This window comes from Cololabis saira, chromosome 21, assembly GCF_033807715.1.
Source record: "Cololabis saira isolate AMF1-May2022 chromosome 21, fColSai1.1, whole genome shotgun sequence".
Classification (NCBI taxonomy): domain Eukaryota; kingdom Metazoa; phylum Chordata; class Actinopteri; order Beloniformes; family Belonidae; genus Cololabis; species Cololabis saira.
Window position 1 is genome coordinate 682,806 of NC_084607.1, and position 24,695 is coordinate 707,500.

General features: G+C 44.0%; 2 protein-coding genes across 5 annotated transcripts in view; both read right to left on the reverse strand.

Moving 5' to 3' along the window:
* The window catches only part of LOC133422244 (serine/threonine-protein kinase WNK4-like), a 28,090-nt gene extending 16,713 nt beyond the window's left edge, over window positions 1–11,377 (reverse strand). For 2 of the 3 annotated variants that reach the window (XM_061712193.1, XM_061712192.1), the window contains exons 1-6: window positions 11,263–11,377; window positions 8,920–9,318; window positions 6,520–6,692; window positions 4,042–4,238; window positions 1,995–2,152; window positions 1,756–1,844 (exon numbers count right to left, since the gene is read on the reverse strand). In XM_061712193.1, coding sequence (XP_061568177.1) covers window positions 1,756–1,844; window positions 1,995–2,152; window positions 4,042–4,238; window positions 6,520–6,692; window positions 8,920–9,279 — 977 coding nt within the window. In that variant the 5' untranslated portion in view covers window positions 9,280–9,318; window positions 11,263–11,377. Of the gene's footprint in view, window positions 1–1,755; window positions 1,845–1,994; window positions 2,153–4,041; window positions 4,239–6,519; window positions 6,693–8,850; window positions 8,876–8,919; window positions 9,319–11,262 lie in introns of those variants that run through there. The other variant, XM_061712194.1, reaches the window with a different exon arrangement.
* Window positions 11,378–13,067: 1,690 nt separating this feature from the next.
* The window catches only part of si:dkey-225f5.4 (uncharacterized), a 16,377-nt gene continuing 4,749 nt past the window's right edge, over window positions 13,068–24,695 (reverse strand). Inside the window, exons 3-9 of one of the 2 annotated variants that reach the window (XM_061711820.1) lie at window positions 19,905–20,028; window positions 18,709–18,866; window positions 18,477–18,619; window positions 15,989–16,166; window positions 15,768–15,907; window positions 13,386–13,545; window positions 13,068–13,279 (exon numbers count right to left, since the gene is read on the reverse strand). In XM_061711820.1, coding sequence (XP_061567804.1) covers window positions 13,214–13,279; window positions 13,386–13,545; window positions 15,768–15,907; window positions 15,989–16,166; window positions 18,477–18,619; window positions 18,709–18,866; window positions 19,905–20,028 — 969 coding nt within the window. In that variant the 3' untranslated portion in view covers window positions 13,068–13,213. The other variant, XM_061711821.1, reaches the window with a different exon arrangement.

Below are 24,695 nucleotides of genomic sequence, written 5' to 3' on the forward strand. Positions count from 1 at the left end.
TGCTTTTCTTTTCCTTTTCTGTCCTATTGTGTTTTTAAGGACACTTGTAATTGCTCCTCCTGCTAACTGTTCTACTTGTCGTTACTGTTGTTTTATTGATTTCATTATTTTATGTTGTTGACATTAACCTGCCTAAGGGACTAAAGATGAAAATTAGCCGTTGGCTATAATCTTGCATATTTACATGTATATGTTCATTAATATGTATTGTCCCTGTTATAAATAAAATAAACTCAAACTCAAACTACGCACCTTCTTAGTGCCTACGCACCTTCTTAGCGCCTACGCACCTTCTTATTGCCCAAGCACCTTCTTAGTGCCTACGCACCTTCTTATTTCCCACGCACCTTCTTAGTGCCTACGCACCTTCTTAGTGCCCACGCACCTTCTTAGCGCCTACGCACCTTCTTAGCGCCTACGCACCTTCTTAGCGCCTACGCACCTTCTTAGTGCCTACGCACCTTCTTAGTGCCTACGCACCTTCTTAGTGCCTACGCACCTTCTTATTGCCCACCCACCTTCTTAGTGCCCACGCACCTTCTTAGTGCCTACGCACCTTCTTAGTGCCCACGCACCTTCTTAGTGCCCACGCACCTTCTTAGTGCCCACGCACCTTCTAGCGCCTACGCACCTTCTTATTGCCCACGCACCTTCTTATTGCCCACGCACCTTCTTAGTGCCCACGCACCTTCTTAGTGCCCACGCACCTTCTTAGTGCCTACGCACCTTCTTAGTGCCCACGCACCTTCTTAGTGCCCACGCACCTTCTTAGTGCCCACGCACCTTCTTATTGCCCACGCACCTTCTTAGTGCCCACGCACCTTCTTAGTGCCTACGCACCTTCTTAGTGCCCACGCACCTTCTTAGTGCCCACGCACCTTCTTAGTGCCCACGCACCTTCTTAGCGCCTACACACCTTCTTAGCCCCTACGCACCTTCTTAGTGCCTACGCACCTTCTTATTGCCCACCCACCTTCTTAGTGCCCACGCACCTTCTTATTACCCAGGCACCTTCTTATTGCCCACCCACCTTCTTAGTGCCCACGCACCTTCTAGCGCCTACGCACCTTCTTATTACCCAGGCACCTTCTTAGTGCCCACGCACCTTCTTAGTGCCTACGCACCTTCTTAGTGCCCACGCACCTTCTTAGTGCCCACGCACCTTCTTAGCGCCTACACACCTTCTTAGCCCCTACGCACCTTCTTAGTGCCTACGCACCTTCTTAGTGCCTACGCACCTTCTTAGTGCCCACGCACCTTCTTATTGCCTACGCACCTTCTTAGCGCCTACGCACCTTCTTAGCGTCTACGCACCTTCTTAGCGCCTACGCACCTTCTTAGCGCCTACTTGGAAGAACAACACTGTTTCCATAACGTGCCTAAAACATGTATACTTTTCATTGTTGTTGCTTTTCTTTTCCTTTTCTGTCCTATTGTGTTTTTAAGGACACTTGTAATTGCTCCTCCTGCTAACTGTTCTACTTGTCGTTACGGTTGTTTTATTGATTTTATTATTTTATGTTGTTTATGTTTGTTAGGCATTAACCATTAACCACCTTCTTAGCGCCTACGCACCTTCTTATTGCCTAAGCACCTTCTTATTGCCCACGCACCTTCCTAGCCACATGATTGGACTTACAGTTACATGATTGGACTAACAGCCTCATGATTGGACTAACAGCCTCATGATTGGACTAACAGCCTCATGATTGGACTAACAGCCTCATGATTGGACCCGGACGGCGCCGGACTCACCTCTCGCTGCTCCGGGTCCGGATACAGCCCTCGATCACGTCCTTCAGCTCGGGAACCTTGACCTTGAAGAAGCTGTCGGGTTTTGTTCCCTGAGGGAGAACCGGATCGTTAGAGACCTGGACCTGATCCTGGGGGGGGCGGGGTCAGACCTGAGGGGGCGGGGCCAGAGCAGGGGCGTGGCCAGAGCAGGGGGCGTGGTCAGAGCAGGGGGCGTGGCCAGAGCAGGGGGCGGGGCTTACACTGGTGACCTTGCGGTAGATCTGAGCGGCGCTGCGACACTCGGCATACGGATACTCGGACGTCGCCATCTCCAACATGCACATCCCGAAGGCGTAGACGTCCACGGCCTCGTCGTACTTCTCCTCGTACATCTCTGGAGCCATGAACTCCGGGGTCCCTGAACGCACCATCAGAATATTACTAACTCCGGGGTCCCTGAACGCACCACAACATTATTATTATTATTAACTCCGGGGTCCCTGAACGCACCACCAATATTATTATTATTAACTCCGGGGTCCCTGAACGCACCATCAGAATATTATTAACTCCGGGGTCCCTGAACGCACCAGAACATTATTATTATTATTAACTCCGGGGTCCCTGAACGCACCACCAATATTATTAATAACTCTGGGGTCCCTGAACGCACCACAACATTATTATTATTAACTCCGGGGTCCCTGAACGCACCATCAGAACATTATTATTATTAACTCCGGGGTCCCTGAACGCACCATTACATCATCATTATTATTATTACCATGAACTCCGGGGTCCCTGAACGCACCATCAGAATATTATTAACTCCGGGGTCCCTGAACGCACCACCACATTATTGTTATTAACTCTGGGGTCCCTGAACGCACCAGAACATCATTATTATTAACTCCGGGGTCCCTGAACGCACCACCAATATTATTATTATTAACTCCGGGGTCCCTGAACGCACCACCAATATTATTATTATTAACTCCGGGGTCCCTGAACGCACCATCAATATTATTATTAACTCCGGGGTCCCTGAACGCACCATCAGAATATTATTATTATTATTACCATGAACTCTGGGGTCCCTGAACGCACCACCACATTATTGTTATTAACTCTGGGGTCCCTGAACACACCATCAATATTATTATTAACTCCGGGGTCCCTGAACGCACCACCACATTATTGTTATTAACTCCGGGGTCCCTGAACGCACCACCACATTATTGTTATTAACTCCGGGGTCCCTGAACGCACCACCAATATTATTATTATTAACTCCGGGGTCCCTGAACGCACCACCAATATTATTATTATTAACTCCGGGGTCCCTGAACGCACCATTACATCATCATTATTATTATTACCGTGAACTCCGGGGTCCCTGAACACAACATTACATCATCATTATTATTATTACCATGAACTCCGGGGTCCCTGAACGCACCAGAACAGCCCAGTCCAACTTTATATGTATATATTTATATATTTATATATATTACGTGTCCGAACTCAGCAAGAATAGCTGCAGTTTTGCTGCAGCAAATGGGAATCCAAATAAAACTATAAACTATAAACCAGAATCACGGACCTGGACCAGGACCTGGACCTAGACCTGGACCAGGACCTGGACCTGGATCTGGACCTGGACTAAACCTGGACCGGACCTGGACCTGGACCTGGAGTAGACCTGGACCAGGACCCGGACCCCGTCAGGGTTCTAACTCCTCACCAATCACGCTCTTGGCGAAGGAGTTCTTCTTGAGCGTGGCCAGGCCCAGGTCTCCTGGACCAGACCTAGACCTGGTCTAGACCAGGTCTAGGTCTGGTCCAGGTTTCTAGTTCCTCACCTATAACACTCTTAGCGAAGGAGTTCTTCTTGAGCGTGGCCAGGCCCAGGTCTCCGATCTTCACCGAGGCGGTTGGTCCTGGACCTGGACCTGGACCTGGACCAGGTCTAGGTCTAGGGTTCTAACCTCTCACCGATCACACTCTTGGCGAAGGAGTTCTTCTTGAGCGTGGCCAGGCCCAGGTCTCCGACCTTGACGGAGGCGGTTGGTCCTGGACCTGGACCTGGACCTGGACCAGGTCTAGACCAGGTCCAGGTCCAGGTTTCTAGTTCCTCACCTATCACGCTCTTGGCGAAGGAGTTCTTCTTGAGCGTGGCCAGGCCCAGGTCTCCGACCTTGACGGAGGCTGTGGGTCCTGGACCTGGTCCTGGTCCTGGACCAGGTCCAGGTCCAGGACCAGGTCTAGTCCAGGTCCAGGACCAGGTCTAGGGTTCTAACTCCTCACCTATAACACTCTTGGCGAAGGAGTTCTTCTTGAGCGTGGCCAGGCCCAGGTCTCCGATCTTCACCGACGCCGTCGGCCCGGTGATGAAGATGTTGTCACACTTCAGGTCTCGGTGCAGGATGTGAAGACCCTTCAGGATCTGCAGACTCCAGCACTGGAGCAGCTTCAGCTTCATCTGCCGGAACCGACGCAGGTACCTGGGGGGGGGGGGGGGGGGTCGGGGGTCGGGGGTCAGGGGTCAGGGGTCAAATAAACCAACATTAACCCACGCAGGTACCTGGGGGGGGGGTCAGGGGTCAGGGGTCAAATAAACCAACATTAACCCACGCAGGTACCTGGGGGGGGGGTCAGGGGTCAGAGGTCAGGGGTCAAATAAACCAACATTAACCCACGCAGGTACCTGGGGGGGGGGTCAGGGGTCAGGGGTCAAATAAACCAACATTAACCCACGCAGGTACCTGGGGGGGGGGTCAGGGGTCAGGGGTCAAATAAACCAACATTAACCCACGCAGGTACCTGGGGGGGGGGTCAGAGGTCAGAGGTCAGGGGTCAAATAAACCAACATTAACCCACGCAGGTACCTGGGGGGGGGGTCAGGGGTCAGAGGTCAGGGGTCAAATAAACCAGTGAACATAATTCTAATTTTGGGTAAATATCATATACATAAACATAAATGGAAAAACAGCAAACCCTCCATAGTTTGTTTTAAAAACGAAATAAAAAGTTATATAACATTTATTAAGGTACTTTCAAAAGAAAATCAGTCTATAAATGATTTATATGAAACCATGTTAGAGTCTCTTGCTCTTTAATTTACAATCTTGCTACACTTATACACTTTTGTTGAAATGTCAACCCCTGTGATTATTGTATTTTGATTATTTTAATTTATTTAATTTATTTAATTTATTTTATTTTATTTAATTTTAGAAGATTATCTTGGAAAAAATGTATAGTTACATATTCGCTTGTGTGTTGTGAATTTATGTTTCAGTTGCAAACTCATGTTTCCTCAAAGGAATTTAGTAATTTTGAAATGTTGAATAAAGTTTAAAAAAAAAAAAAAGTGCAGCAGGTTAACTCATTGTTTCAACACGATACTTCACTTCACACAACATGTCTGCCCAAAAACGTGCTTTTTCCTTTATAACTCGAAATGCCTTGGTTTTAAGCCCCATAAATATATTAAAGTTGAATATAAAGTTGGGTATTGTGGACATTCTGGTACCAAGTACATGTCTGTATCCAATACGGTTCCTGAGATACAGCATGTAGAAACTTGTATATCCCTGGAAAAGTGAGCATTTTGTAAGATTGATTGTCGTTATAGTACCAGTACAGCAGATTAGTGAAACGATACTTCACTTTGGTAAAGAAGCATGAAATTTGGCACAGATACTCTCTAATGCCGCTCAAAATGTCAAGATGGCGGCCTCTTTTTCTCAAGCCTCAACCTGGACCAGTGCGCTGCTTTGTCTGCCTGTCCGGCTTAGTTAAACCTGCCAGGGAGAGAAAGTAAAATCCCCACCAGCACAAACTCAGGCAAAATTCAATGACCAGCAAAAATTAAAGACGTAAATGTCCGCTGGAGGGATGGAAAGATGTTTAGTGCGATCACAAGAACGTCGCTGTCATTGGCTCGAATTTGACGTCCATCTTGAAAAAAGGGCCGCCATCTTTAACTATTAAGACAACCCTTAGGTTGTCTTAATAGTAAGTAAGCCTACTGAAAATATCAGGTTAGGAGAGTAACATTTTCATAAATCCATGTTCTCGTAACAACAATCAATCTTACTAAACTCTCACTTTTCCGGGTATATACAAGTTTCTACATGCTGTATCTCAAGAACTGTATTGGATACAGACATGTACTTGGTACCAAAATGTCCACAATACCCAACTTTATATTCAACTTTAATATATTTATGGGGCTTAAAATCAAGGCATTTCGAGTTATAAAGGAAAAAGCACGTTTCCGGGCGGAAATCTTATTTTTTAGGAGCCACCATCTTGGAATGTTGAGTTGCATGTGCCTTTTTCCTAAAGAGTTAGACCTTGGAGAGAATCTGTGCCAAATTTCATGCTTCTTTACCAACTTGAGAGGGGAAGATTGTTTTTGATTGTGCACTTCGAGAAAAAAATCAAAATGTCCAGAAAAAAGTCGAAATTTTGTGAATAAAGTCGAAATGTTGAGAAAAAAGTCAAAATGTTGAGAAAAAAGTCGAAATGTTGAGAAAAAAGTCTAAATGTCGAGAAAAAAAGTCTAAATGTCGAGAAAAAAAGTCAAAATATCGAGAAAAAAAAGTCAAAATATCGAGAAAAAAAAGTCGAATAATATCGAGAAAAAAGTCGAAATTTTGTGAATAAAGTTGAAATGTTGAGAAAAAAGGCCAAATTTCGACTTTGTCCTGTCTTTGTCCTTTGTCCTTGTCCTGATGACCTGGACCAGGACCTGGACCTGGTCCAGTTCTGACTCACGTCTTCAGGGTCCCTGACGTCATCAGCTCCGTCACCAGAATCGTAACCCGCTGGTTCTTCAGCGTCGACTTCCAGGAGTCGAAGAACCGGACGATGTTGGGATGTTGCAGCTTCTTCAGCATCTCCACCTCCTCCACGAAGCGCTGGCGCTCCTCCTTGTTCAGCCGGTGGGTCTGGAACACAACCAGAACCAGAACCAGGACCATCAGAACCAGAACCAGGTCTGGGTCAGAACCAGAACCAGGTCCTTCAGCATCTCCACCTCCTCCACGACTCTGATCTGCTGACGTGTCGACCCTCAAGGCCTTGAAAGGCAATGGCAGCCATTGTTCAGGCTCCAGTCCTGTGGTGCGTTCAGGGCCCCCGTATTTCCCGGTCCTCACCTGCAGCTCACACCAGGCCACCTACAGCGTGGTGGTGCGTTCAGGGTCCTGTGGTGCGTTCAGGCAGGGCCGTTCCTGACCCATTTGGCGCCCTAGGCAAAATATTTTCTGGCGCCCCCCCACCCCGTTCCCGTCCTGTGCCGTCCCGTCCACCACACACACACACACACACACACACACACACACACACACACACACACACACACACACACACACACACACACACACACACACACACACACACACACACACACACACACACACACACACACACACACACACACACACACAGAAACGGAATGGCAATTCAAAAGGTATTGCACACAAATAATAACTACTTCCAATAATAACTATATACAAAATACCCTGTAAAAACCTCAATTTAGCCCAAAACATCTTACAATAACAATTGTAACAACAATAACAACAGCATTATAGCCATTGACCGGCTAACGCGTTAGCATCGCTCCCGTTTTCCCAACAATTATCTAGATTTTCAGCAGACAATCAAAAGTAAGTTTAACTATAAAACATGAGGATTACTTACAGGCACATGATTGTCAAGGCCAGGGGCGGAGCAGGGGTCCCAGCCTAGGGGGGGCGAAGCATTCTAGATGGGCCCTTGTGGCCTAAACATCCCCGTTAAAACATAATCGCTAAAAATGCCACAGATCAGCCCCTCTGACACACACGCCTCCTCCATAGCTCTGCAATAGCAATGGAGGAGCAGTGCCTCTTGGCGCAGCCGTGGCACTATTGTTATTGTGTGCGTTTCATCTTATTCATTTTCCAGACAAAACTTCAGCGCGTAACTAGTCCCGCAGCTTTGATAAAAAAAACGCGAAAAGTAAACACGTAGAAACGTGCGCCTTAATCGGGAATCGTGTGCTATGACTTTTATTAGCGATTGGTGTGCACGTTTTTGCGCAACGTGCAAAAACGTGTGCGCTTACCCCCATCCAGAACGCATTGGGAGAACTTTGGGGCCTCACCACTCGCACACCGTTACTCGAAAAAGTATCAACCAATTTAGAAAGTTGTAGGCCCTGAATTTAACTACAGTCCTGTGGATTTTCAAAGTGATGGCACAAATAGTTTTTGCACAAAGTGCAAAAACATTTCCAAATTTCCAAACTAATGGGGAGATTTTCCCATGTATTCCTATGGCGCCATTCAAAGCGGATGGGAATATGTCGAGAAAAAAGACAAAATTCACCTTTTTTCTGAGTCACGTATCTTTTCATACTTGCACGTAGAACTGTCATTCAAACTTCAAAACGGAGGAAAACTTCTCTTCTCTCTCCAAACCTGAAACAGTTTTTTCCTAAAATGTACACTTTTCAAGATATGAGCACTCAAGCGAGGACTGGAAATCACTTCTTTGTCAAATTTAGAGTGAAGCTCTAATTTTTTAGAGTGAGAGAAACATTCAAAAAATGACCTTAATTTTTATTTGTAACTCGGGCTCACGGCCGAACCGTAAAAGGTTTAGAGATAATTTTTGGTCAGAGTGTAGACATAGATGTTGGGATTCATAAAATGTCACTTTCACAGGCGGGGTATGCACAAAATTCAAACGGGGGGGCTAACAGCCACGCGAATTCCTGCCTCGGTCTCCATTGACTGCAATGTAATAAAAAAAATTAAAACGTTTTCTTCAAAAAAATCTCACTTTGTTTTCTAACTGCCGTTACTAACACATTTTAAGGAATATCTGAATAAAATTAAGATTGTCAGAATCTGCCGGGTTCTGTGTCTCTCACGATGTCTTTATTTTTCTGGTAGGAGCTACGGTTTTCTCACAAATCGGAGTTATTTGAGAACTTGTCACAAGGCTAATCTGGGGTTTTCTCAAAGCGAACCCGGAACCTTCCTCATGACGAGGTTCTTGTTGCCCCTAGCAACCAGAGCACAGCTGCTGAGGGCCCCCGTATTTCCCGGTTCTCACCTGCAGCTCACACCAGGCCACCTCCAGCGTGGTGGTGCGTTCAGGGCCCTCGTATTTCCCGGTTCTCACCTGCAGCTCACACCAGGCCACCTCCAGCGTGGTCTCCGTGTCCAGACCTTTGTAGACGGTCTTGAACGATCCTCTCCCGATCTCCGTGCTGAACTTGAGGAATCGTCCGTCGGGCGACGAGGCCACGGCCTCCATCTCCTCCTCCTCCTCCTCCGGCTCAGGCTCCGCCCCCTCCGGCTCAGGCTCAGGCTCAGGCCCCTCCCGCGGTCGCCACGGTAACGCCTCCCAGTTGATGTCGTGGCCGGGGGGCGGTTTCTCTGCCACCTCCTGTGCGGTCGTCATGGCGACGAGAGGAAGCCCATTATCGTCTTCTTCTTCTTCAGGCGTTTTCTTGTCGATGCGTTCACCGGCGGACGTCATGCTCCTCCCCCTGGGGCTGTGACATCAGAGTGGGCGGAGCTACGGAACAGGAAACAATTGGTTTATACATGCAGCCGTTGGGAAGTATAATCCAGAATCACGGCATACACTTTCATTGTTATGCTGATGATACGCAGCTCTACTTGTCTATGAAGCCGGATGAAACAGAACCGTTAGTTAAACTTCAGGCTTGTCTTAGGGACATCAAGGACTGGATGTCCAGAAATTTCTTGCTTCTAAATTCAGATAAAACAGAGGTTATCATTCTTGGTCCAGAGCATCTTAGGAAGGGATTAGATGGTGTTGCGATGGCTTCCAGTGCAACTGTGAGAAACCTTGGTGTTGTTTTCCATCAGGATTTGTCGTTTAAACCATATGTCAATCAGGTTTGTAAAATAGCCTTTTTCCATCTCCGTAATATTGCAAAAATTAGGAAAATCCTCTCGCAGAGTGATGCAGAAAAACTAGTTCATGCGTTTGTATCTTCTAGACTAGATTACTGTAATGTGTTGTTAGCAGGATGTCCAAGTAATTTGCTGAATAGGCTCCAGCTGATCCAGAATGCAGCAGCACGAGTGCTGACAGGAATTAGCAGGAGAGACCACGTCTCTCCAGTGTTAGCGTCGCTCCATTGGCTACCTGTAAAATTCAGAATCCAATTTAAAATTTTATTACTTGCGTATAAAGCCCAAAACGGCTTAGCTCTGCAGTATTTACGAGACCTGATAGTGCCTTATGTTCCTGGCAGAGCTCTCCGTTCTCAGAGTGCAGGTTTACTCGTAGTTCCTAGAGTATCTAAATGTAGATTTGGAGGGCGGGCGTTCTGCTATCAGGCACCATTACTTAACGCCCCCCCCCCCTCTGGTCATCCTGTTGCTGCTTCCACCTGCCTGCCATTTATAATTATATTTATGTTCATGTTCATGTTCTGGGTCTCTGGAAAGCGTTTAGAGACATCTGTTGTATTAGACGCTATATAAATACAGTTGAATTGAATTGGTGTTATAAGTGATTTATGGAACCGGACACCCCGGTCGCTGCCGGTGTTGGAACCAGGACGTTTCTCAGGAACGATTATGGATCTGGATGATTGACACCTCTGTGGAATCAACAGGAAGTTCAAAACGACTTTGTTTCGACAGGTAAATTCAACAGGAATTACATGTGGAGTTCCCCAAGGTTCCGTCCTAGGACTCCTCCTAGTTAGCATCTACATGCTGCCGCTAGCTCAGACAATAATAAACTAGATAAGTTACTATAACGCAATACGCAGACGACACACAACTTTACATCACAATGTACCAGGAGACGATGAATCCAAACAAACGTTTAGTCGATGCAGATCAGATCAACGACAGGATGTGACATCATGACAGGATGTGACATCATCATGTTCACCCATCATCATAATGTGTGTTTGGGTCTCCTACTACCTACTAACTTTTTTTTATCACTCTCATTTTACTAATTGTACTTGTCTTTGTTTCTGTTTTCTTTTTCTTATTGCATTTTTACCTGTTCTGCTTTTAACACCTTACCTGCCTGTATTGGACTACAGATGGAAACTAGCCTTGTGCTACAATCTGGCACATTTACATATGTATATATGTATATATACAGTATATATATATATATATATATATATATATATATATATATATATATATATATATATATATATATATATATATATATATATGTACATATGTTCATCAATGTGCATTGTCCTGAGAAATAAATAAAGTAAAGTATGTTCTCCAGCTGAGCAGAACTGATTGGTTGTTCATGGACCAGAATGGACCAGTTGTTTCCTGTGTGGAACAAGTTTAGATAAAACATCTGATCGTCGATAAATTTGATCATATCCAAACTGTAGCTGAGTGTGTGTGTGTGTTTTTATGTATATGTATATGTGTGTGTATATATATGAGTGTATATATATATATATAAATGTGTGTGTGTATAAATATGTGTGGTACTCACTGCTCAGAACTTCAGGTCTGGTCCTGGTTCACCCAGACCTCTAGTTTCTTGCTCAGCTGCTCTATCAGCTGGGGGGCTACTGCGCATGCGCGGCTCTATCAGCTGCGAGCAGGCAGCGCAGCCGCGTTAGGCCCCGCCCACCCGACACCTGCCCCCCAGCTGATAGAGCCGCGCATGCGCAGTAGCCCCCACGTGGCTGCTCAGCCTCTTTCCCTTTAATTTATTTACAGTTTTAATCTTTATGGCTGTTTAATCTCTGCTCCCTGATTGGCTGAGACAAGACACACCTGAGGGAGTCAGTATTTATTTATTAATCAATCAATCAGTCATTAACTCAGTCACTCATTCATTATACACAGTAGACAATATATAGAGAGAGTCTACTGTGTCTAATGAATGACTTAGTTACATTAATTTTATCAATTTTTATGATAAATTGTGACATATATTGATATATTTGTGATAAATTGTGTTTTTGTATAATATAATATAATTTATATATATGTACATACAGTACAGACCAAAAGTTTGGCCCTCTGGTGGTTTGTGGCGGTATCGCAGGTGTTCCTTGAAATTGTAAATGGAAAACAATAATAATTAAAAAAATATATATTTATTCTTTAGACTCAATTTATTTTCCATTTACTATTAATTTTTGTGAATAATTTACCATCCAAATGATGTCAAAAGAGTGAGAGTGAACTTTGTAATATTATAAACCTCTTGTCTTCCTATTGTTAATTTTTCATTTACTGTTTTTTTTATAGCAAAAGGTGCAAATAAAAATAGACACTGATGCAAATAAATAGCCTATATAGCCCCATACTCTTATTTAAAATCAAGGTGCAAAATAAAACAAACCTCCCCAACAGGTGGTCCTCGAGTTGTTTCCTGGTTCTAATGGTGGGACTGGAATAAACCAGTTAAAACCTCTGATCTATATGATAAATGGTGACATATATTGATATATACAGGACTGTCTCAGAAAATTAGAATATTGTGATAAAGTTCTTTATTTTCTGTAATGCAATTAAAAAAACAAAAATGTCATCCATTCTGGATTCATTACAAATCAACTGAAATATTACAAGCTTTTTATTATTTTAATATTGCTGATCATGGTTTACAGCTTAAGAAAACTAAAATATCCTATCTCAAAAAATTAGAATATTCTGGGAATCTTAGAATAAACTGTAAACCATAATCAGCAATATTAAAATAATAAAAGGCTTGCAATATTTCAGTTGATTTGTAATGAATCCAGAATGGATGACATTTTAGTTTTTTTTTTAAATTGCATTACAGAAAATAAAGAACTTTATCTCAATATTCTTATTTTCTGAGACAGTCCTGTAATGGTGGTGACAAAACCAGTTAAAGCCTGTGAACTATATGATAAATTGTGACATATATTGATATATTTGTGATAAATGGTGTTAATTTTCAGCAGCATTTCAGTGATAAACGTGTCAGGAACATCAGATAAACTAGAACTGGATCACGTGGTTCTGGGTTTGGACCACAGACGTTTTTAGAGTTTTTAGTTTTATCTCTGGACGGACTCGCCCGTGTTAGTGACGTCATGGTGACGTTTATCTACAACTTTCCTGGTAAACAAACGGCTGCGTCATGACGTCATGACGCCGTTCGTCCACCAGAGGTCGCTGTTTCTCCCCGAGCAGAAACAACCTTTTATTTTCTCAACATTTCAACTTCAAAAAATCTTCCTCTTCTAAAATAATATTTTTATTTTTCTCCTCAGTCTTTATTCACTCAGTCTTAAAGAAGCTGCAGACGGAGACGTTTACAACAGGATTTATTTACAAGTTAAAGAAACAGGAACAGAGATGAAGATGCAGGACCAGAACCAGCTGGGGGGGCAGACCCAGGACCAGGACCAGGTCCAGGACCAGGACCAGAACCAGGACCAGGACCAGAACCAGGTCAGGTCTCAGACCAGCTCGCTGCTGCAGAGCAGAACCAACCAACCCGTCAGACTGCAGTCACAACCTGGAGGCTGAAACACAAACACAGACGTTAGGAACCAGAACCAGAACTAGACCCAGACCCCCCGTGGTCCTGGTACCTCCAGACCCCCCCAGACCCCCCCAGACCCCCCTCACCTCCAGACCCCCCGTGTCCAGGGCCTCTCCGTCCCTGCGGGCCCCCAGCAGACGGGCCCCCCCCCGGGGATAACCCTCCTCCACCTGCAGGTGAAAAACCAGCGACGCTGATTTCAGGTAAACGAGCAGCCGCCGAGCAGGAACCCAGTCGATGGCAAAGCTGGAGGAGAATAAAAACAATAAAATATAATTATAATAATAATAATAATAATAACTAAAGCTGCAGGAACCCAGTCGATGGCAAAGCTGGAGGAGAATAAAAACAATAAAATATAATTATAATAATAATAATAATAACTAAAGCTGCAGGAACCCAGTCGATGGCAAAGCTGGAGGAGAATAAAAACAATAAAATATAATTATAATAATAATAATAATAATAACTAAAGCTGCAGGAACCCAGTCGATGGCAAAGCTGGAGGAGAATAAAAACAATAAAATATAATTATAATAATAATAATAATAACTAAAGCTGCAGGAACCCAGTCGATGGCAAAGCTGGAGGAGAATAAAAACAATAAAATATAATTATAATAATAATAATAATAATAACTAAAGCTGCAGGAACCCAGTCGATGGCAAAGCTGGAGGAGAATAAAAACAATAAAATATAATTATAATAATAATAATAATAACTAAAGCTGCAGGAACCCAGTCGATGGCAAAGCTGGAGGAGAATAAAAACAATAAAATATAATTATAATAATAATAATAATAACTAAAGCTGCAGGAACCCAGTCGATGGCAAAGCTGGAGGAGAATAAAAACAATAAAATATAATTATAATAATAATAATAACTAAAGCTGCAGGAACCCAGTCGATGGCAAAGCTGGAGGAGAATAAAAACAATAAAATATAATTATAATAATAATAATAACTAAAGCTGCAGGAACCCAGTCGATGGCAAAGCTGGAGGAGAATAAAAACAATAAAATATAATTATAATAATAATAATAACTAAAGCTGCAGGAACCCAGTCGATGGCAAAGCTGGAGGAGAATAAAAACAATAAAATATAATTATAATAATAATAATAATAATAACTAAAGCTGCAGGAACCCAGTCGATGGCAAAGCTGGAGGAGAATAAATATTAGAATAAATTAAAGCTGGAGGAGAGGACAAGAAATTATTATAATAATAATAATTAAAGCTAGAGGAGAGGACAAAAATAATATAATATAATTATAATAATAATAACTAAAGCTGCAACAAGGAGAGAACAAAAAATACAATATAATAATAATAATAATAATTATTATTATTATTATTAAAGCTGCAACAAGGAGAGAACAATAAAATACAATATAATAATAATAATAATATTAATAATAATAATAATAATTAAAGCTGCAACAAGGAGAGAACAAAAAAATACAATATAATAATAATAATAATAATAATAATATTAATAATAATATTAATAATAATTAAAGCTGCAACAAGGAGAGAACAAAAAATACAATATAATAATAATAATAATAATAATAATAATAATAATAATAATAATAATAATAATTAAAGCTGCAACAAGGAGAGAAGGGTCAGATTCAGGGCCCCCTGAATCTCGTCAAAATGTCGAGAAAAAAAGTCGATATTTCGAGAAAACAGTCGAAATGTTGAGAAAAAAAGAAAATCTCTTAATTTTCCCAAGATCCCCAGAGATTTACAGCCGACCTGTTCTCTCCAAGATAGTTTATCATCAATTAAACATGTAGTTGAAACTTTAATTATTATAAATATGAGGTATATCTGAGTGTCACCTGGATCTTACTACTTTATTATAAATATAAAGTTAATCTTATTACTTTATTATAAATATAAAGTTAATTTAACTACTTTATTATAAATATAAAGTTAATCTTATTACTTTATTATAAATATAAAGTTAATTTAACTACTTTATTATAAATATAAAGTTAATTTAACTACTTTATTATAAATATAAAGTTAATCTTATTACTTTATTATAAATATAAAGTTAATTTAATCCCCACCTGGATCTAACTACTTTATTATAAATATAAAGTTAATTTAACTACTTTATTATAAATATAGAGTTAATTTAATACAAAGTTAATTTAATCCTCACCTGGATCTAACTACTTTATTATAAATATAAAGTTAATTTAACTACTTTATTATAAATATAGAGTTAATTTAATATAAAGTTAATTTAATCCTCACCTGGATCTTATTACTTTATTATAAATATAAAGTTAATTATTATAAATATAAACCTGGACCGGAGCGTCTGGATCTTACTACTTTATTATAAATAAATATAAAGTTAATTATTATAAATATGAACCTGGACCGGAGCGTCTGGATCTTACTACTTTATTATAAATAAATATAAAGTTAATTATTATAAATATGAACCTGGACCGGAGCGTCTGGATCTCGGCCAGCAGCTCCGCCTGACCCGTGTAGTTCTGCAGAACCTCCAGCAGGGCGGCGCCCAGCTCGGCCCGCCGCCCCGTCAGCCGGTTACCCAGCATGCCCGTGGTTCCCTCGTCCACCTGAGGAGAGAGAGAGAGGGGTCAGGGGTCACCGTGGAGCCCTGGTACCCCGGTACCCCGGACCCGGAGCAGAACCAGCACCTGCAGCGTGAAGCGGCCCGCGGGGCTCCAGGAAACCGCTAGCCTAGCCGGCTCCAGGGAGGGGGCGGGGCCTCCGGGCGGGGGGCGTGGCCTCAGCTCCACGCTGAGCTCTGATTGGCTGAAGGAGAGCAGCGTTAGCTGCATGGATCCCTGCGTGGCGGCGACGCATTGCTGCAGCCTGGGGGGAGTTAGCACGTTAGCATGTTAGCATCCGGGGAGGAAATGCATTTCGTTATAACGGTGCATTTTATAATAAACGTCCAAAAGGTAATAACTTTTTCATTTCATTTTGTAATAAATTTTGCCACATTATGTAATAAGTTATTGCATTTTGAGAAGATTATTATAAAATGCACTTGCAACTTTTTTTTATTTTCTAGGAAATGTAATAACATGGTGCATTATGTAATAAAACCTATTATTGTTGTTTGTTTAACAATTAATTTATACAAGAGTGACTTTTGTTGTTTTTTATGCAATTTACCTTAGAGCTATGTAGCTAATAAATCTATGTATAAAACTGCAAATATAACTTTAGTTTCCTATTTGAAGTTTGGAATTATATAGGCCAATAACAAACAAATAAACTATGTTTTAGTATTATTATGACATAATGCACCATGTTAGTACATTTTCTAGAGAATAAAAAAGTTGCAAGTGCATTTTGTAATAATCTTCTCAAAATATAATAACTTATTACACTAGACAATTTCCTCGCAGAAATTTGGAGAGTGCCACAGCGGGCTCCTGCCCATTCGTGTACATTATTGCATTTTGCAAGCAATAAAGGTGAAGGACTCAAAACTAAGTCCAATGACACCACACAAGATTCTCTATGTCAAACCATTCAAAAGTTATAGCAGAAAATAGAGACAACCAATCAGAAGAAGGGGCGGGGCTAATTTGTATATATAATATACAAATGTATATATTTATATATACAATAATAATAATAATAATATACATATATATCCCATGAACCTGTTCCCAGCAGGACTGGTGATCATGTAAGGTCAAAAGGTCAGGGGTCAGATTTCTCCATTTTCCAGGTAAAGTATATGAAGTCTGTATTGACTGGGTCATGTGACCAGTCATGCTCAGTCTAATCAGTACAGCTGAGCTCTGGTTGCTAGGGGCAACAACAACCTCGTCATGAGGAAGGTTCCGGGTTGGCTGTGAGAAAAACCCCAGATTTTGCCTCGTGACAAGTTCTCAAATAACTCTGATTTGTGAGAAAACCGTAGCTCCTAGCAGAAAAACAAAGACATCGTGAGAGACACAGAACCCGGCACATTCTGACAATCTTAATTTTATTCAGATATTCCTTAAAATGAGTGAGTAAGCTCAGTGCGAAGACAAAGTGAGATTTTTTTGAAGAAAACCTTTGATTACATTACAGTGAATGGAGACAGAGGCAGGAATTGGCGCCGCTTTATCCCTCCCCGTTTAGATTTTGTGCATACCCCGCCTGTCAAAGTCACATTTTATGAATCCCAACACCTATGACTACATTCTGACCAAAAATTATTGGTCTCCTTTTTAAGGTTTGGTCGTGAGCTCGAGTTACAAATAAAAATAATGGTCATTTTTTTGAATGTTTCTCTCACTCTAAAGCTACACTCTAGATTTGACAAAAAAGTGATTTCCAGTCCTCGCTTGAGTGCTCATATCTTGAAAAGTGTACATTTTAGGAAATAACAGTTTCAGGTTCGGAGAGAGAAGAGAAGTTTTCCTCCGTTTTGAAGTTTGAATGACGTTTCTACGTGCAAGTATGAGAAAGATACGTGACTCAGAAAAAAGATTAATTTTGGTTTTTTTTTAACCTCCTTCCATCCACAGTGTGACATTCTGCCCCATTCACTTACATGGGAAAATCTCCCCATTAGTTTGGACATTTGGAAATGTTTTTGCACTTCTTGCAAAAACTATTTGTGCCAACGCTCTGGAAATCCACAGGACTGTAGTTAAATTCAGGGCCTACAACTTTCTAAATCGGTTCAGAATTTTCCGAGAAACGGTGTGCGAGTGGTGAGGCCCCAAACTTCTCCCAATGTGTTCCGGATGGCGCTAAAAGCGCACGTTTTTGCACGTTGCACAAAAACGTGCACACCAATCCCTAATAAAAGTCATAGCACACGATTCTTACTTAAGGCGCACGTTTCTACGTTTTTACTTTTCGCGTTTTCTCAAAGCTGCGGGACTAGTTATGCGCCGAAGTTTGTCCGGAAAAAGAATAATAAGATGAAATGCACACAATAACAATAGTGTCTCTGGCTGCTCCTCCATTGCTATTGCAGAGCTATGGAGGAGGAGCCACTTGGCGCAGCCGTGGCACTAATAATGCAGCAAAATGTATTACAAAATGCGTTGGGGTAGTTTATTACAAAATATGGCTTTATTACAAAATGGAATGAAAAAGTTATTACATTTTGGACGTTTATTACAGAATGCGGCTGAACTTGGGGGTCACGTGACCTCAGACACTCACTCGTTCCTGAAACGCTGCCAGCCAATCAGACGAGAGAGCACGGCCTCAGACTCCGCCCTCAGCTGGGTCAGCTGACCGTCACAGCACCGCAATGCATTCTGGGCCTTGAGGAGGGAATCCTGCAGCTGCTCACGCTGACGCTTCTGGGGGGGAAAGTTTTACTAGTATCAGTATTTACTAGTATTATGAGTGTGTGTATATATATATATATATATATATATATGTGTGTTACCTGGTTCTTCAGCATCAGAACCAGCTGGTCCAGTCTCTCCCGTCTCTCCTGGACCTGCTGGACCCGGTTCTGCAGGTCCGGCAGCAGAACCTCCATCTCCTCCAGGAGAGTCCGACACTGGGCCTTCAGAACCTTCCACCGGGTCCTGGACCCTCCGTCTACACACACATATATACACACACACATTAATACACACATCAGAACCTCCACCGGGTCCTGGACCCTCCGTCTGTATACACACATATACACACATTATACACACACACACACATTATACACACACACACACATTATACACACACACACACATTAATACACACTTCAGAACCTTCCAGCGGGTTCTGGACCCTCCATCTGTACACACACATATATATACACACACACACACACACATTAATACACACATCTGAACCTCCACCTGGTCCTGGACCCGCCATCTATACATATATATATATATATATATATATATATATATATATATATATATATATATAAATAACAGCTCTGTGAAAGGCATGAACACCAGTACCAGTACCAGTACAGGTACTGAATATTCTTCCTACCACCATTAGAGACAGCAACACTTTACCCTGGTTTAAAGCTAAACCTAAAACATGGCTGAAGGAAAACCAAAGGTGTGAACATTAACTGCTAATTTAGTTTCTTCTTCTCTCTGTCGTCACTGAAGAGCAATAAGCATTAACACTTTATAGATCTGACAATTAAAGCACTTTAAGAAGTAATAGCACTTTAAATCTCTTGCACTTAAGCACTTAGCACTTTAAACGTGACGGTCACTTATTGGTGTTAATGTAACATGTTTTTATTTCTTATTGATTTTATCTAGCTCAGTCCTGTTTTTAAATGTTGTCTTTCATCACTATATCACGTCTTCCTTGTTTGCTAGTTCTGATTTTATGTTTGGTATTAGCCTGTGGCTAATTAGCCTGTGGCTACCTGGTGCAGGGGGCGTGTCTACCTGGAGGAGGGGGCGTGTCTACCTGGAGGAGGGGGCGTGTCTACCTGGAGGAGGGGGCGTGTCTACCTGGTAAAAAGGGGCGTGTCTACCTGGAGGAGGATGAGTGTCTACCTGGTAAAAGGGGCGTGTCTACCTGGCTGAGGGGGGCGTGTCTGTCTGCAGGGGGCGGGTCTACCTGACTGAGGGGGGCGTGTCTGTCTGCAGGGGGCGTGTCTACCTGGCTGAGGGGGGCGGGGCTCCTCCAGCAGCTGGTGGGCGGAGCCTAAACCCTCCAGCAGTGACATCATGGAGTCCAGAACCAGAAGCTGCCGCCACAGAACCTTCTGGACCCGCCGGCTGTCCTGGAGGAGGAGAAGAAGAATCAGAACCAGAACCAGAACCAGAACCTTCTGGACCCGCCGGCTGTCCTGGAACCAGAACCAGAACCAGAATCAGAACCAGAACCAGAATCAGAACCAGAATCAGAACCAGAACCTTCTGGACCCGCCGGCTGTCCTGGAGGAGAAGAAGAAGGAGGACGGGTTAGCGGTCCTGGAACAGGAAGTAGAACAGAGACGAGGGTTAGGGTGTGTTTGTGTGTGTGTGTGTGTGTGTGTGTGTGTGTGTGTGTGTGTGTGTGTGTGTGTGTGTGTGTGTGTGTGTGGGACCCTCGTATTCCCATCATGTCGGCGCCGACAGGATTTGGCAGGCGAACTTCAGCCACAACGCCGTAGCCGCGACGCCGTAGCCGCGACGCCGTTGCCGCGACGCCGTTGCCGAGACGCCGTAGCCGAGACGCCGTAGCCGAGACGCCGTAGCCGAGACGCCGTAGCCGCGACGCCGTTGCCGAGACGCCGTAGCCGCTACGCCGTAGCCGCGACGCCGTAGCCGCGACGCCGTTGCCGAGACGCCGTAGCCGAGACGCCGTAGCCGAGACGCCGTAGCCGAGACGCCGTAGCCGCGACGCCGTAGCCACGACGCCGTAGCCGCGACGCCGTAGCCGCGACGCCGTCATGAACCTTCGGACTTCTCCGTCTCTCCATTCCTCCGCGGTGCTAAACCCCCCAGAGCGTTAGCGGATACTTTGTTTAGTTTCCAGCTTTTCCGGTCACAGTCAATCAAAGAGATCAGGACAACTATTGTGCAAAAAAACTAAAAAAGAAAAATCCCACACACACAAAGAAAAGAGGCTGAAAGTTCACGACGTTGCTACCAAGAACCAATCACAGCCCTCGGGCTGCGTTGGGTCGTAGTTACATGTTTTTTGGGAGGTGCGTCAGGCACGGCCTGGCTACGGAGAGCCTAGCGTAGCCGCTAACCTACGGCCTGGCTACGGAGAGCCTAGCGTAGCCGCTAACCTACGGCGTGGATTTAACGCAGAACCAGAATCCAGGATTAAAAAGTCACCAGAGACGTCTCCACTAACGTACATTAGAGGACCAGAGACGTCCCGACCCGTACATATTAATGTTTCACTTTACATTAATTATGTTTTTGTGATGCATTTCTCTTTGGTTTTCCCTGTACACATATGACGTTGTTTTTCCTCACCTTCATTTTGTGTCACCAATGTATAAAAAAGGCACAAAAAATAATTGAAAGGACATAAAAATATTTCTGGAAAATGTCTCTTTTAATATGAGAGCAAAAACATTTAGCATTTTAGTTTAGCAACTAATGAAATTATTTCCTGTGTTTGTCACCAGTGTACAAAAAAAATTATTCAAAGACATTCATAAATTATTCCTAACAATGTCTTATGAATGACTCATAGAACTCAATAGAACCAGCTCCACAATAGAACCAGCTCCACAATAGAACCAGCTCCACAATAGAACCAGCTCCACAGGAGAACCAGCTCCACAGGAGAACCAGCTCCACAATAGAACCAGCTCCACAATAGAACCAGCTCCACAGGAGAACCAGCTCCACAATAGAACCAGCTCCACAATAGAACCAGCTCCACAATAGAACCAGCTCCACAGGAGAACCAGCTCCACAATAGAACCAGCTCCACAATAGAACCAGCTCCACAATAGAACCAGCTCCACAATAGAACCAGCTCCACAATAGAACCAGCTCCACAATAGAACCAGCTCCACAGGAGAACCAGCTCCACAATAGAACCAGCTCCACAGGAGAACCAGCTCCACAATAGAACCAGCTCCACAATAGAACCAGCTCCACAATAGAACCAGCTCCACAGGAGAACCAGCTCCACAATAGAACCAGCTCCACAATAGAACCAGCTCCACAATAGAACCAGCTCCACAATAGAACCAGCTCCACAATAGAACCAGCTCCACAGGAGAACCAGCTCCACAGGAGAACCAGCTCCACAATAGAACCAGCTCCACAATAGAACCAGCTCCACAGGAGAACCAGCTCCACAATAGAACCAGCTCCACAATAGAACCAGCTCCACAATAGAACCAGCTCCACAATAGAACCAGCTCCACAGGAGAACCAGCTCCACAATAGAACCAGCTCCACAATAGAACCAGCTCCACAATAGAACCAGCTCCACAATAGAACCAGCTCCACAGGAGAACCAGCTCCACAATAGAACCAGCTCCACAGGAGAACCAGCTCCACAATAGAACCAGCTCCACAGGAGAACCAGCTCCACAGGAGAACCAGCTCCACAGGAGAACCAGCTCCACAATAGAACCAGCTCCACAATAGAACCAGCTCCACAATAGAACCAGCTCCACAGGAGAACCAGCTCCACAGGAGAACCAGCTCCACAATAGAACCAGCTCCACAGGAGAACCAGCTCCACAGGAGAACCAGCTCCACAATAGAACCAGCTCCACAATAGAACCAGCTCCACAGGAGAACCAGCTCCACAGGAGAACCAGCTCCACAATAGAACCAGCTCCACAATAGAACCAGCTCCACAATAGAACCAGCTCCACAATAGAACCAGCTCCACAGGAGAACCAGCTCCACAGGAGAACCAGCTCCACAGGAGAACCAGCTCCACAGGAGAACCAGCTCCACAGGAGAACCAGCTCCACAGGAGAACCAGCTCCACAGGAGAACCAGCTCCACAATAGAACCAGCTCCACAGGAGAACCAGCTCCACAATAGAACCAGCTCCACAGGAGAACCAGCTCCACAATAGAACCAGCTCCACAATAGAACCAGCTCCACAATAGAACCAGCTCCACAATAGAACCAGCTCCACAATAGAACCAGCTCCACAGGAGAACCAGCTCCACAATAGAACCAGCTCCACAATAGAACCAGCTCCACAGGAGAACCAGCTCCACAATAGAACCAGCTCCACAATAGAACCAGCTCCACAATAGAACCAGCTCCACAATAGAACCAGCTCCACAGGAGAACCAGCTCCACAATAGAACCAGCTCCACAATAGAACCAGCTCCACAATAGAACCAGCTCCACAGGAGAACCAGCTCCACAGGAGAACCAGCTCCACAGGAGAACCAGCTCCACAATAGAACCAGCTCCACAGGAGAACCAGCTCCACAATAGAACCAGCTCCACAATAGAACCAGCTCCACAATAGAACCAGCTCCACAATAGAACCAGCTCCACAATAGAACCAGCTCCACAGGAGAACCAGCTCCACAATAGAACCAGCTCCACAGGAGAACCAGCTCCACAGGAGAACCAGCTCCACAATAGAACCAGCTCCACAGGAGAACCAGCTCCACAGGAGAACCAGCTCCACAGGAGAACCAGCTCCACAATAGAACCAGCTCCACAATAGAACCAGCTCCACAATAGAACCAGCTCCACAATAGAACCAGCTCCACAGGAGAACCAGCTCCACAATAGAACCAGCTCCACAATAGAACCAGCTCCACAATAGAACCAGCTCCACAATAGAACCAGCTCCACAATAGAACCAGCTCCACAATAGAACCAGCTCCACAGGAGAACCAGCTCCACAATAGAACCAGCTCCACAATAGAACCAGCTCCACAATAGAACCAGCTCCACAGGAGAACCAGCTCCACAATAGAACCAGCTCCACAATAGAACCAGCTCCACAATAGTGCGTTTGTGCGTTTTTGCGTGCGTTTTTGCGTGCGTTCGTTCGTGCGTTTTTGCGTGCGTTTGTGCGTTTTTTCGTGCGTTTTTTAGTGCGTTTGTGCGTTTTTGCGTGCGTTCGTGCGTTTTTGCGTGCGTTTTTTAGTGCGTTTGTGCGTTTTTGCGTGCGTTTGTGCGTTTTTTCGTGCGTGCGTTTTTGCGTGCGTGCGTTTGTGCGTTTTTTCGTGCGTTTTTGCGTGCGTTTTTGCGTTATTTCGTGCGTTCGTGCGTTTTTTAGTGCGTTTGTGCGTTTTTGCGCGCGTTCGTGCGTTTTTGCGTGCGTGCGTTTGTGCGTTTTTTCGTGCGTTTTTTAGTGCGTTTTTGCGTGCGTTCATGCGTTTTTTAGTGCGTTTTTTAGTGAGTTCGTGCGTTTTTGCGTGCGTTCGTGCGTTTTTGCGTGCGTGCGTTTGTGCGTTTTTTCGTGCGTTTTTTAGTGCGTTTTTGCGTGCGTTCATGCGTTTTTTAGTGCGTTTTTTAGTGAGTTCGTGCGTTTTTGCGTGCGTTCGTGCGTTTTTGCGTGCGTTCGTGCGTTTTTGCGTGCGTTCGTGCGTTTTTGCGTGCGTTTTTTAGTGCGTTTGTGCGTTTTTGCTCGCGTTCGTGCGTTTTTGCGTGCGTGCGTTTGTGCGTTTTTTCGTGCGTTCGTGCGTGCGTTTTTGCGTGCGTGCGTTTGTGCGTTTTTTCGTGCGTTTTTGCGTGCGTTTTTGCGTTATTTCGTGCGTTCGTGCGTTTTTTAGTGCGTTTGTGCGTTTTTGCGCGCGTTCGTGCGTTTTTGCGTGCGTGCGTTTGTGCGTTTTTTCGTGCGTTTTTTAGTGCGTTTTTGCGTGCGTTCATGCGTTTTTTAGTGCGTTTTTTAGTGAGTTCGTGCGTTTTTTCGTGCGTTCGTGCGTTTTTGCGTGCGTTCGTGCGTGCGTTCGTGCGTTTTTTCGTGCGTTTTTGCGTGCGTTCGTGCGTTTTTTCGTGCGTTCGT